The sequence below is a fragment of the Rhododendron vialii genome, chromosome 1a (assembly GCF_030253575.1).
Source record: "Rhododendron vialii isolate Sample 1 chromosome 1a, ASM3025357v1".
Classification (NCBI taxonomy): Eukaryota; Viridiplantae; Streptophyta; class Magnoliopsida; order Ericales; family Ericaceae; genus Rhododendron; species Rhododendron vialii.
Window position 1 is genome coordinate 24,618,035 of NC_080557.1, and position 13,744 is coordinate 24,631,778.

Here is a 13,744-nt window from a genome sequence, read left to right on the forward strand (position 1 = left end):
ACTCTTACAGTAAAGGGTTATATACGTTTGAAACCCATGTGCTAATCACGTGTTTGGGGGAATTATTTACTTGAGTTAAATGTTTTAACTCACCTAAATAAGGGGGGCATTGTTGCATCATATCTGTGATTTTTATATTACTCGTCGATTGGGTGACACGTGGCATAAATGGAAGGGTATTGTTGGAAGATCAATGAGACTTTTGATTTGATTAATTAATGTGATTATTATAAAGCCATAATAAGGCCTTATAGATTAAATAATGAGATTTGGATTCTTCCATCGATTGATTATTACAGTTTCCTTGCCTCTGACGATAGGATCATAGGTGGCAAAAGAAGATGTTTCCAGCTGTCCCATGATCAAAGGAGCGGTTATTTAACGTGTTCACACTTTTTCTTCATTGCGGTTATTCTTCTTCGTGGAGGTTATTTTTACAAAGACATGAATTGAAGAAAAAACTAACACATAGGAAGGAAGAATTCAAATTCAAAGTTAGGAGGGCCTATTTATGTTTGAGTTTTGGCAGTTTCAAGGATACAACAAACAACGCCAACAGGCCTTTATCTTTTCTTTTCTAGGAGTAGTTTTAACTTGTAATCGTTCACTTGACTATCTTAGTCGGCTGTACTTCTAGTTTGGAGATTAATAAAGTCCATTTATTATTCTTCTTCCATATTTCATCCATTTCATTGTTTGTTTCCAAAGTAAGTCCTGAAAATGGCAAGGAACCAAACTCCACTTTTACACCCCACATTCCAGCAAAATCACGAAACAGTTTCCCTTCGATTGGTATTTTCCATCGATTGGATAGAAATCAAAAAATTTGGTAACACCGCCGCCCCCATCTCCCTCCCAGGGTTTTACGCCTTAATGGGTGATGGGAGGGGAGGGATTTCTCCCCCTAATGGGGTTTTTTCATCTCCCGATCTTAGATCTCGAAGGTTTTCTCTCGTTCCCCCTACACCCCTATCCTCCTCCTCCCCAAACCATCATCCGCCGCCCCTTATCCGCCTTTTCTGTTGTATAGTCCAACAACTTTTGGAGGTAGTGCCTTGTAGATCATGGTCGCCAGAGTGGGAGATCTAGGTAGGTGGATGAAGTCTGCTCCGGTTCCATTACCGATTTTTCTCTTCTTCTTTTTGTCTGGTTCTCTCCTTTGGTGTCCCCTGTGTGGGATTTCTCTCAGTTTGAAAAGCTTCTATCACCTTTGTGTTGGTGTTTTTGGTTATTTTATGCAGTGCTCCGTCTGTTTGGAGCAGTGGGTTTAGTTGGAGTTAAGTATAGTTTTTGGACTGAGTCCCCTCCTGTTTGGTTTCTTGATTCCTTGTTTAGGAATGGAGTTTTCTCCTGATGTTTTGGTTCTTAGATCTATAATATCACCTATTATCGGTTTAGCAAAAAAAAAAAAAAAAGAACAGACTTCAAATTAAGTACTTACCAACAAAAAAAAAGACTTCCAATCAAATATTATATGCTGCAAGTGGGGTGTCAGTGCAGTCGGTGTAAGGACCCGCAAATTCGTAGTATTGTGCATGTATAAATGTAGATATGTGTTATTCTTTATTTTTAAAAGGGCAAATTTTCGTAGTCCTCCCTCTAGTTTTACGATTGTCTCAATTTTGTCCCTCTAGTTTCAATTGTTACCAGATAAACTGTAGGGACGTATTCCCGAATAGGTACAAATAGGACCCAAACACATGGTACGTGGGACCGTGGTTTGAATAAGACAGGATAAGTCGCAGTGCAATACGGTGGTTGGCGATAAGGACCGGCGACATGAGAAGTCATTGGTCCAAGAAGTCTGTACGGGGTTGAGGTCCAGTAAACATGAGAAGTTATTGGACCAAGAGATTGATAAAGGTACAGTGACATGAGAAGTCATTGGTCCAAGTAGTCTGTTCGGCAACGAGAGGGCCGAACAGGAGGAGAATTCTGGAGAAAGCAGCTTCAGATAAAAGAAACGCTCTGGAAGCTTCCAGAATAGTGGAATTCCGTTAAGGAATAAGATCTCAAGAGAATAGGATCAAGAAAAGATACCCTACGGGAATGGGATGTTCGGCCAACTATGGAGAAGAGTCCTAAAAGGACTAAGCTAATGAATTGATAAGGGAATGAGAATCCAAGATATTCTGGGTATCCTGTACGAGATAGGAAACCTAGGGCAACATGAATACTTGGGCTGCAAGCATCTGTGAATCTATAAATACAAGGTAAACCTAGAGGTAAAAGGTATGTAATATGTTGCATTATTCGATACTTCCTACTATTATTTATGGTTTTCAACTAGTACGTGATACTAACTTAGGCATCGGAGGGCCTTTGCCACGAGAGGCAAAGGTGCGCTCACCCCTTGTCTATTTAGTAGGTTAGAGCTCCGACGTCGAACTAGGGTTCCGATGAGGAGTCACGAGTAGCCGTTATATTTTTGCATGTTCAAAGCCTCTTTTGTTTTTCTCCACTTACAATTGGCGCCGTCTGTGGGAAACGAAAGAGTTCTCTTTGAAAAACGACCATGGTGGAAAAAAATCCAACGGTGCCATTCGACCCAAAGAATCTGCTAAGTGGGAGAGGCAATAAATACCCACCAGGGGCTCCGAGAAAGCCCGAAAGCAGACATGGGAGGAAGGCGACAAGCAAGGGTAATCCCCTGACCGCCCTGGGTGGCTCCAAGAATTGGGAGGGCAGGATGGCCACGGAGTCCACACGAAGGAGTAAATCCCGCCGTGAAAAGGAATCGGTTGCACACTCAAGAAGCGTGCACAATAATGAAGACATCCTCTACAAAAAGAGGCAGGAAATCGAGGAGTTTGCTCGTTTGATTAAGAAACGAAAGCATGAGATTCGAGAGTTGGAACGGATCCGAGAACATCTTGAGGACTCTGGACTTTCGCGAAGAAATTCCAGAGGAGACAGATATGCTATGGTGAAATACAAGAAGGCTCCTTCAGTAGGCAGAAGGAGCAGAAGTAGAAGCCGAACTCCAGAACCGCGAAAGGCTTCTTCAAGAAAAAGAAGGAGCAGAAGCCGGAGTCTCACCCCTAAGGAGGGAGAGACTAGGAAACACCATAGGGATAGGTACGAGAGACTTGATTCTGATTGGGAAAGGAACGCTCCCAATAAAACGAAGGAACGCAAGGAGGGGACCATGTCTGCACGAGAAGCAGCACGAAAGGCTCTCAACAATATAGCATCCTCCCCTTTTGCAAGGAGGTTGCAGGAGGCAAGGCTGCTGAGCAGGGTAAAGCACGGTGCGTTCATACTCTATGAAACAAATATAGATCCTGTGGCGCATATAGAACATTACCAACAAGCAATGTTCATGCACAACGGGAATGATGTAATTATGTGCAAGATGTTCCCATCAAGTTTGGGAAAGGTGGTTCTGTCCTGGTTCCATAAGCTAGGCTCGCACTCCTTGTGAGGATGGAGGCAGCTAGCCGAAGAGTTCACTGCTCAGTTCCTAACAAGCAGAAAAGCACCAAAGACTTTTGAGAGCCTCTCCGTTATGAAGCAGGGATAGAACGAGCCGATTAGGGACTATGCAAAGAAGTACCGGGAAACTTTCAACGAGATTGAAAGTTGCAGTGAGGAGTACGCAATAGCCACGTTCAAGACTAGGCTGCCTGTTCGGGGGGAGCTGCGCCGATCGTTAAACATGAGTCCAGTAGGAACACTGACAAAGCTAATGAAATGAATTGAGCAGCATGCTAGGAACGAGGATGACATACTCCAGGAATACGGCAAGGTGGTTGCCAAGCAAGCCAAGGGGCTTGCAAAGAAGGCTGATAAGCCAGAGCCCAAAACATACCGGGAAAGGAAGGACTATGGGCAGGATAAGAAAGAGCCGTACAAGGAGAAGCATGCCCCAGACCCCTAGTCTTTCTTTTCAGTAACTACGGTTTGGAAAGAACCAATCTATCGGATTCTTTATCGAATAAAGAACAGTCCATATTTTAAGTGGCCCCCGAGACTGGAAGGAGATAAATATGCAAAGCGAACTACGAGCCAGCATTGCAGTTATCACAAGGATTAGGGTCACATGATGAAAGATTGTGAGATGTTTAAGCAGCACCTCGATGACTTAGTCACTCGTGGTTATTTGAAAGAATTCATTCAGGAAGAACACAAGGGAGTTGAAAAAGCAATGGAGTTGGATTACGAGCAAAATCCAAGGGGTGTAATCCATATGATACATGGATTGGCCGCACCTTATAAGAGAAATGAGGTGAGGTTGCTCCAAAGGCAAGTGAAGCATGACCAACAAGTGATGCAGTTGGGGAGGAAAAGAAGACGTGAAGAAGAGGTATGCAACGAGGGCATAGTCTTCACGAATGAGGACCTGGGAGGAGTCCAGATGCCACATAATGATGTCTTGGTCATAACCCTACGAATTGGGGAGTATGACATGGAGAGGATCTTAGTGGACTCAGGAAGTTGCACGGAGGTACTGTATTACAATGCGTTCAAGAAGTTGGGACTGACCCAGGCGGATTTGGTGCAGTCAATAACTCCTCTGGTAGGATTCGGTGCAGGTGGAGTTTGGCCATTGGGCAAGGTAACTCTGTCTGTTCGGGCAGGGACAGTAGTGCTACGTACCGACTTCCTAGTGGTGGATGTTCCGTCTTCTTATAATGTGATTATAGGAAGAACCTGGTTGCACAAGATGAGGGCTGTCTCCTCCACTTACCATTAGATGGTAAAATTTCCTGGGTCCAATGGAGTTGAAAAGATTAGAGGAAACCAAAAGGTTGCCCAACAGTGCCTGATTTCGATAATCAAAAAGGCACATAAAGCAAAGTTGGTCCAAGCCATTGAGGTACTAGACCAGCTGTTGGAGGGAACCCTGCCGAGAAAGTTGTGGAAGGCTTGAAGAAGATCCAAATCAATGAGACTGATCCAGAAAGGTATTTCCTGATTGGGGAAAACCTGAATAAGGAAGAAGAAAAAGAGTTGGTGGGATTCTTTAAGGTGCACGTTGATGTGTTTGCTTGGGTATCCGAAGAGATGCCTGGGGTGGATGCAAACGTGATTTGTCACCACTTGAATGTAGATCCATAGCATAAGCCCGTAATGCAAAAAAAGTGAAGATCAAACGTACAACACGTAGACGCTGTTATCGAGGAGGTTGACCGTTTGCTGGAAGTAAAGGCCATACGAGAGATTTACTACCCAGAATGGTTGTCTAACACTGTGGTAGTAAAAAAGAAGAATGGGAAGTGGCGCGTTGGTGTCGACTTCACAGATCTGAACAAGGCATGTCCAAAGGATAGTTTCCCCCTCCCAAGGATAAATCAACTGGTGGATGCAACAGCTGGGTATGGGCGGATGAGTTTCCTTGACGCATATCGAGGATATCACCAGATTTCCATGTACGGGCCTGATCACGAGAAGACTTCTTTTATCACGCCAAGGGGGCTATATTGTTACAGTGTCATGTCTTTTGGTTTGAGGAATGCTGGTGCAACATACCAGAGGTTGGCAACAATTATACTAAAAAAGTTGCTCGGCAAAACTATGGAGGTGTACATAGACGACATGGTGGTCAAAAGTAAGGAGAAGCAGGACCACATAGCTAACTTAAAGGAAGCCTTTGAGATTCTGAGAGAGTACAAGCTAAAACTTAATGCCTCGAAGTATGCATTTGGAGTAAGCTCAGGGAAGTTCTTGGGTCACCTTGTGGCCATAAGATGGATAGAGTCAAATACCGATCAAATAACAACTTTGTTGAGGCTCCAAAGTCCGAGGACCACGAACGAGGTCCAAAGGCTGACTGGAATGGCAGCAGCCCTTAACAGATTCATCAGCCAGTCCAGTAACAAGTGTAGGCCATTCTTTTAATTGCTGAAAAAGAGAGAAGGATACGAATGATGAGCAGAATGCGAATAGGCATTCTAAGACCTGAAGAAGAACTTGGCAGCGGCCCCGCTCTTGTCCACTCCTGAACCGTGTGAGTCTTTAACTTTGTACTTAGCAGTGTCCGCACATGCTGTCAGTGCAGTGTTATTAAGGGACAAGGGATCCGAGCAAATCCCTGTCTACTACATGAGCAAGATGTTATTGGATGCAGAAACGAAATATCTGCCTTTAGAAAAGTTGGTCCTGGCATTGAGGACAGCAGTAAGAAAATTGCCACATTATTTCCAAAGTCACAGAGTTGTGGTTTACATAGAGTTTCCGTTAAGATCTCTGCTACGAAAGGCAGATTTCACGGGGCGCATCTCGACCTGGTCGGTGGAGCTAAGCCAGTAGATATTGACTATCAGCCGCGCACCACAATAAAGGGACAAGTGTTGGCAGACTTTGTGACAGAATTCTCTCCAACAGTAGCTCCCCAACCTCCTACGAGAAAGGAGCAAGCAGCTGAGCCACCAGCCGGGAAGGGAAAGGCACCTGCCGAAAAAGATCCTCTTGAGTGGAAATTGCTTGTTGATGTAACACTGGATCAGGGATTAGGGTTGTGCTTTTTCCCCCTGAAGGCGTCATGATGGAGTTGTCCCTTCGACTGGGCTTCAGTGCTTCAAACAATGTGGCGGAATACGAGGCACTCCTAGCAGGTTTGAGAAGTGCAAAGACCCTGAAGGTAAAGAGAATAAGGGTATACTGTGATTCACAACTTGTGGTGAACCAGTTGTCCGAGGAATATAAGGCCCGAAATGAGAAAATGGCAGCCTACGTGGAGGCCACCAAGGATTTGCTCAACACTTTTGAGAAGGTGTACATTGAGCAAATAAGTTCTGGGCAGAACGCCCAAGCAGATTCGCTTGCTTGGTTAGCTGTAGCTGTGCCAACCGAGTTTAAGAGGGAGGTATTAGTGGATTATCTTGCTGAGCCAAGTATTGGAAGAAGTGTGGAATTGATCTTAGACATGAACCAATGACAAAGTTGGATGGATCCAATAGTGGAGTTCTTATGAGATGGGACACTCCCCACAGAGAAAAAGGAGGCTCACAAAATAAAGATAAAATCTGCACGGTTTTGGCTGTCACCTGAAGGAAAGCTATACAAAAAGTCATTCACTGGACCATACTTACTTTGTGTGCACCTCGACATGGTGCAGAAATTTCTCCACAAAATCCACGAGGGGACGTGTGGAAGCCATGCTTGGGGCAGGTCCATTGCCCACCGAACGATCACCTAAGGTTATTGGTGGCCACACATGCAAGAAGATGCAAAGGTGTATTTGAAAATCTGTGAAAAGTGTCAGAAATTCTCACCAATGATTCAAACACCAACTAAAGATTTGGTGCCATTAACAAGTACTTGGCCATTTGCACAATGGGGGATGGACATCGTGGGACCACTCCACAAGGCAACTGAAAATAGAAAATTTTGGTTGGTAGCAACAGATTATTTCACTAAGTGGATTGAGGTAGAGCCATTGGCCAAGATCACCGAGCCTATGATAGAAAGGTTCGTGTGGAGGAGCATTATTACTCGATTGGGGTCCCTTATTTGTTGATTACGGATAATGGGTCCCAATTTCAAAAGAAGTTTAAGGCTTTCTGTACCCAATATGGCATAAGAAATTTTTACTCAACCCCAGCCTACCCTCAGAGTAATGGGCAGACAGAGGCGTCCAACAAAACCATCCTTGACGGGATCAAGAAGAGGTTGGACAAAGTAAAGGGGAAGTGGCCCCACGAATTGCCATTGGTCCTGTGGGCGCACCGAACAACTCCTAGGAGGTCTACGGGAGAGACTCCCTATTCATTAGCGTATGGAATAGAAGCTGTTATCCCATTAGAGGTGGGTTTGCCGACCAACAGGACCACTTTGGTTGAAAGTGGAGGCAATGACAGAGCCCTGGAGATCAAGCTGGATCTGGCCGAGGAACAGAAAGAGAGGGCTCTGGTTCATTTGGCCTCATATCAGGAGCAGTTGATGAAAAGCTACAATAATCATGTCCACCCATGAGAATTTGGTGTTGGAGATCTTATGCTTCGTAAGGTGCTCGTCAATATCAAGGTGGCCAACGAGGGCAAGCTGGGGGCCAATTCGGATGGCCCATATCGAGTAACTGAGATAGTGGGCATTGGGGCTTATCGTTTGACGGACCTGGATGGGAACCCGGTGCCAAGGCCTTGGAATGTCCATAATTTGAGGAAGTTCTTTGTGTGAAAGACTTCAGTTTATTTTTCATTCTGTTTTAGAATGCACATCGTGATTATGTGGGAATTATGAATCAAATTCCCTTTTTTTTTTCGTTAGTTGCAAGGGGTACGAATAACGCCCCATTGAGTTATCAGATCATGAATAAGGAATTTGATTATGAGTTTTTTCAAATTTTTTCACTCCACTCCTTTGTTTGAATACGGAGCTAGAACATTGTACACTGTTTTTCCTTGCTTCGTCTTGGGGAGTAGAGGGGTGTAGTGTAGTGCAAAATTACGAGCAATTCAAAAAATTTGCAAGTACGAATATACTTGGTTATTTGTTATTCGTACAGGTATGAATAAACCTGGAATGCATACATGAACATGCACAATTCTGCCAAATACAAATACTTTTGGGCACTTGTCTAAGTATGGGAAACTTACTAAAATAACCTAAGTATGAATACACTTAGGAAATTTTCGAGTACGAAATACTTGGGTTGCATACGTATACATGCAACATTATCTAAGTACGAGCAAACTTAGATATTTTCCAAAGAATGTTCAATCTTGGGGAGCATACGAACATATGCAAGTATGAATAAATTTAGGAACTTGGTCGAGTACGAAATACTTGGGTGTGTAGACACCTCCCTGAAGCGAGGGATCGCCATACAGATTGATCGTTGCTGTTTGTTTGGTTTGTTTGCTTCATAGACCAAGATCTTGGACATTCCCATGGCTAGGAACATCGCCACACGATAGCAGTCATCATCAAAATAGAGTCGCCACCTAGTTTATAAAAACTAGGAAAAACAAGTAGAGATTCTGGGTACAGGTGCCAAGAGTACAATAAGGGGAAGGTGTTAGGCACCCCTCCTTGCCCAGTCGTGAGAATGGCCCATAGTTATTCGACATATGATTAACTCATGCTTTATTTAATTCTAACACATAGTCTGTTTTTAGCCTTTAAACAATTAATGGTGAGCGGAGACAGTAATTGAAAGCATGCATTAGAAAGCAGGATAAAACAGATCTGTCCCAGGAGAATGGATCTTGTGGCTGGTGAATGTATGTCACGGCCGAGAGATCCTCCTGGTTTGATATATCGGCCGAAAGATTGATTCCCCAGTCGATGTACACCAGACTACACGATTAATAGATAATAATAATAAAAAAGGTACGATTAAGTTTAAACAGAAAATAAAACGAACCGAAGGCCCCTGGGCCTCACCACCTTGATCCCTCAGTGGCTTGATTAGCTTCGGATTGATTGTGATTGACTGATTTGCTTCTTGAAAACTCTAGGGTTAGGGTTTGAACTTCGGGGTTTGATAGCCGGATTAGCGGCCCTTTAGGAGGTTAGGACTTTTGTAGAGGGGAGTTGAGAGAGTATATGAGTAGAGTTTCATGGCTAGAGATGGTGTATGAACTTACGAATTTTTGTATTTTCAGAGCCCTAAGGGCTCCTTTATATAGGCATGGGGGTGACTCACTCCAACCAATCACAATGCATGATCAAAATTGGAATTATAGTGCAATACTAACTCTTCATGGCAATCTCTTGACGTAGCCCGAACGCATCGGGATTTGGTTGCTAGGGTTTTGTGAACGGATCAAACGATTGACAGAACGTTCCAAAATCTGGAAAATAGACGATCTGGCGGTCGAGCAAGGATTTGGTGGCTGAAGAATTGATGTTGCGGCTGAGGAATGGACCTGGTGGCCGGCTAATTGATCTCTCAGGGAGATTTTCAAGCAATAGTTTTCATGGGTGAAGAAATGATGTTGAGGCCGTAAAATCAATGTCACGGCCAACAGATGGATTATCCTGGGATACTGTTTTTTTGTCTGGAAGGCTATATGGCTCTGGATTGGGTCCTCTAAGTGGTTAGAAGTTCTCACCATAAGTCCTGAGGTTCATGAGAAGTCAATCGGCAATCACTATATCCATATCATCATCAGGATGGTCCCCAAGGTGGGACTTGAAATAATCGTTAGGCCAAATTGGGGTGTCTACAGGGTGCATACGAGTGTATGCAACATACTTAGCCAAGAATGAGAATACTTGGGCTTCTGTCTACAGTATGAGAAACTTAATGACATATGAGCAATTGTTTCCTAAAGTACGAAACACTTAGCTGCAAACAATGAAATCTTAGTACGATTAAACTTAGGAATTACAACTGAGAGGTTATGGCTACGAAGGCCACGAAGGGCCAAGCAAAATCAAGTGTTATGCCACAAAGGGCCGAATACCTGTATTAAGTTTAAACTAACAAAAGTACTTATGCCACGTAGGGCAAGAACTACGGCCATGCAGGGCCTGCAAACTATTTTGAGAAATAAAATTGTCTTGGGAAATGGAATCATAATTACTCATCGATGGTAAGGTTCAGAACAAGGGAAGGAGTAACATGTGCAGAAGAGTCCTCCACAACAGTCCTTTCTTCATTTGGACCACCACTGGCTTCCTTTTGGCCAGGGTTGGTCGTGTCAGTAACTTGCTCGGCATCTACATTGAGCTATTCGGCGACATTAGCATTCAACTCCATATCAAGGCTATCCTCTTCCTCTTCAGCAACTTCTTCGTTTACAATAACCACAGAGCTTGGAAGGTCATTTTCAGTCCAGAGAAGGGACGACTCAGATACACCAGCCTTTTTGAGGCATTCTGCCCAAGCAGCAGCCCAGATCTCGTCCTGAATCACAGGCATTTGGGTCTTGTAGCTCTCAGTAGCTATGTTAATCCCCTCATTGTAGCCTTGTTGGTATGCAACCTTGGCCTCATTTTTGCTTACCTCAAGCTCAGTAAGGGTCTGGTTCAGACTGTCCTCGGCTCCGTCCAACTTGGCCTTCAGTTTGTTCACCATACCACGAGCTCTCTCTCTCTCCCTCTCTCTCTAGCCTGGCAATGGTGCGCTCCATCTTGGCATTTTCGTTGGCAGGCCTAGCTCACTGGGGCTCCACTTGGCTGAGTTTTTGGGCCATGGTCACCATTTTCTGCACGGACTGAACAATGATGCAGGAATTAATAGAAGGTTTAAGGTTTTACAGACAATGGAAAGTAAGGCAAGAGAACAAAACCTTGACACTATTGACCATAAAAGAGCTGAGGAGTTTTTCAGGAGAATTCTACATGTCCTTAGGCAGTAGGAACTCTTGGGACAGGGCTAGAGCCGTAACCTCGGACTCTACACTGTCCTGTACCCCTTAATAGTTGAGGTGCTTTTATGTTATACTTTAAACTTAATGGGCTAAGATGCATTTTTCTTTTAAGAGCTGTGCATGTGTGCCGTGTGTGTGCTGAGGTGTGTGTGTGTGTTTCATTAATAAAAAAAAGAAGAACAAACCCAAAGACAAAGGCAGTTTTGATTTCTATGTTAGAGAGAGAGAGAGAGAGAGAGAGAGAGAGAGAGAGAGAGAGAGATCAACAGAGGAAGAAGGAGAAGAGAAAAAAAAAAGAAAAAGAAAAATTAGGGCTAACCTTGAATTGAAGTTAATTAGGTAACTTTCATCTCCTTAAGTATTGAAATTCATGTTTTCCATGCTAAGTTTCATATTCTGCATCTAATATGCACCGAATTGAATCCATGGTAGAGGGTTTTTGAGGTTGGAATTGAGTTTTATTCTGGAAAAATTCGTATATCATATGATTGTGCTAACTGTGATTTTGGGCAAGTTGAATCTGCCCTGTTTTTGACAAATTTTTCTCATCAACATGCTGGCCATGTTATTTTTTGGTAATTGTACTGGGATGCCTCTGTGTGTGTAGTTTATGCTGTAAAAATTTCAGAATTTTCTGAGAAATGTGGAAAAAGATAAAAATCATGAATCAAATTGGTGTCTGGTTCGTGTCTGTGCTGGCAGCATAGACACGTGTTGGAAAAATGGGCATAACTTCTAGCTCGGGTATCGGTTTTACGCACCGTTTCTTGATTCTGAAACTAGACTCGTATATCTTTCTGAATATGTATGGGTTGTGTCGTGGTTCTTTCTAGATTATAGCAGTTTTTGAATTAAAGTTCAGGTTTTGGTACTTCTGAAATTCTAGACAGCTTTTGGCTTGTGTTCTTCATGAAATTCCTCAAGTTTAAGCATGCTGGGTGGACATGAGTTCTCATGAGTCTTAAACATTGATCAATTGGTGATTTTTTGGTGTTGGAATTGTTGAAAAAGATTGAGTATGTGATTTTGAATGAGTATTCGATCGCAGACTGTTCTGCTGGAACTGTGATTTCTGTTTTCGACGTGAAACTTCATTTGAGTGTATCTCGGTCATTCGGACTCCGTTTTGGGAAAATTTTATATCTAGATTGATGTATTAGAAGTTTTCTTGCTAGAGGTGGTAGTCTTGTAGTATTCTTTTGAGCCTATAGAGAAGTATGGCCAAAATACGATAGACTGTCCGGCTGAATTTTGGTATTTCCAACACAGAATTGGTAGCTGAAATGGTTGTGTTTATAATTGCATAAAATAAGAGTTGGACACCGTATTTGACTAAATTAGATGTTATACTGTAGGTCTGAGGTAGGATATTTGCTAATACATTTGCTAAGCGTTTTAAGTACTATACACTAAAATGTTTGGCTTGTGGATAGGTGACGAGTCGGTGAATCAAGGAGCACCGAAATCATAAGTTGTACTTTCTTTTGGAGTACGAGTTGAGTACGAGTTGAGTGTTTGATTCATAGGTGTTGTTCTATATTGAATTGAACTTGAATGTTGACTTAGTGCCCGATGATTGGCTTTTTGCCAAAAGGCTTTTATGCCTTAAGTTATTGGCTGTGTGCCCGGTGATTGGCTTTATGCCTTAAATTATTGGCTGTGTGCCCGGTGTTGCTTTTAATTGCTTGGTTACTGTTGATAAGTTGAGATTATCTTTTAGTTGTACCTTTAATATGGAATTGCATCCATGTCTCATAAACACTCCTGGATTCCATTTTGGAATCCAGTTTTGTAGGCATTGTAGTTATCCACTGCTGATTGTTGTGTGGTTGTACCCTCGCTTAGGGTAGCATGTCGGGAAGGCTGGACTAGTTTTGGCAAAATATTGTAGATAGGGATGTAGTTGTAGCCTATGTTTATATCTAGTTCGTATGTATAGTTTAACGCTTCTTAAGACTTCCGCCGTGTTTGTAAAAACTATATATTTTGCGTTATCAATAAAATGGCTGTTGGTTAACTTAATTGCTAGAACTTGAGTTATAGAAATGCATTGGTGGTTTATGTTGCACCCTCACGTCGGTTTGGACTCATTTGAGTGCTGGCCCGGGGTGGGGTGTGACAGCTTGGTATCAGAGCCTTGGCTTATCTAGATTCTGAGAGTTGTTGAGCGAGTAGCGATCTAGCAGTGGATTTAGGAGTCGATTATATTTTGTCGAGTAGTTTAGTGTTGGTTTATCTAACATGATAAAATAGTATATGTTGTTATTGTTGTTAAATTGAATTGCAATAGGTAAAGAAAATGGAAGAAGAAGCCTCTTCCCATCCTGAGCAAGTAGATTCGGCTCCTAGGGCTGCACCGGCAGGAGTTAAGGCAGGGGCTAGAGATATAGATAGACTATTGGCGGCTTTAGCACAGTGTGTTGAACGACAAGCTGCTCCTCTGGTTAATCATAATCCGGTTAATCAGAATGTTCGATTAC

At 43.0% G+C, this 13,744-nt stretch overlaps 1 protein-coding gene across 1 annotated transcript; it reads left to right on the top strand.

Annotated features, from left to right (window-relative positions):
* Positions 1–2,515: 2,515 nt before the first annotated feature.
* Positions 2,516–3,880, top strand: LOC131329886 (uncharacterized). The gene is made up of 2 exons (XM_058363306.1): positions 2,516–3,340; positions 3,707–3,880. Exons 1-2 carry the CDS (start codon positions 2,516–2,518, stop codon positions 3,878–3,880), a joined length of 999 nt encoding a protein of 332 aa, XP_058219289.1.
* The last annotated feature ends 9,864 nt before the right edge of the window (positions 3,881–13,744 follow it).

Coding starts and splice junctions, on each gene's coding strand:
- LOC131329886 (XM_058363306.1), top strand. CDS start 2,516: ATGGTGGAAAAAAATCCAACGGTGCCATTCGACCCAAAGAATCTGCTA. Junction 3,341..3,706: donor TCATGCACAACGGGAATGAT/GTAATTATGTGC, acceptor TGAATTGAGCAG/CATGCTAGGAACGAGGATGA.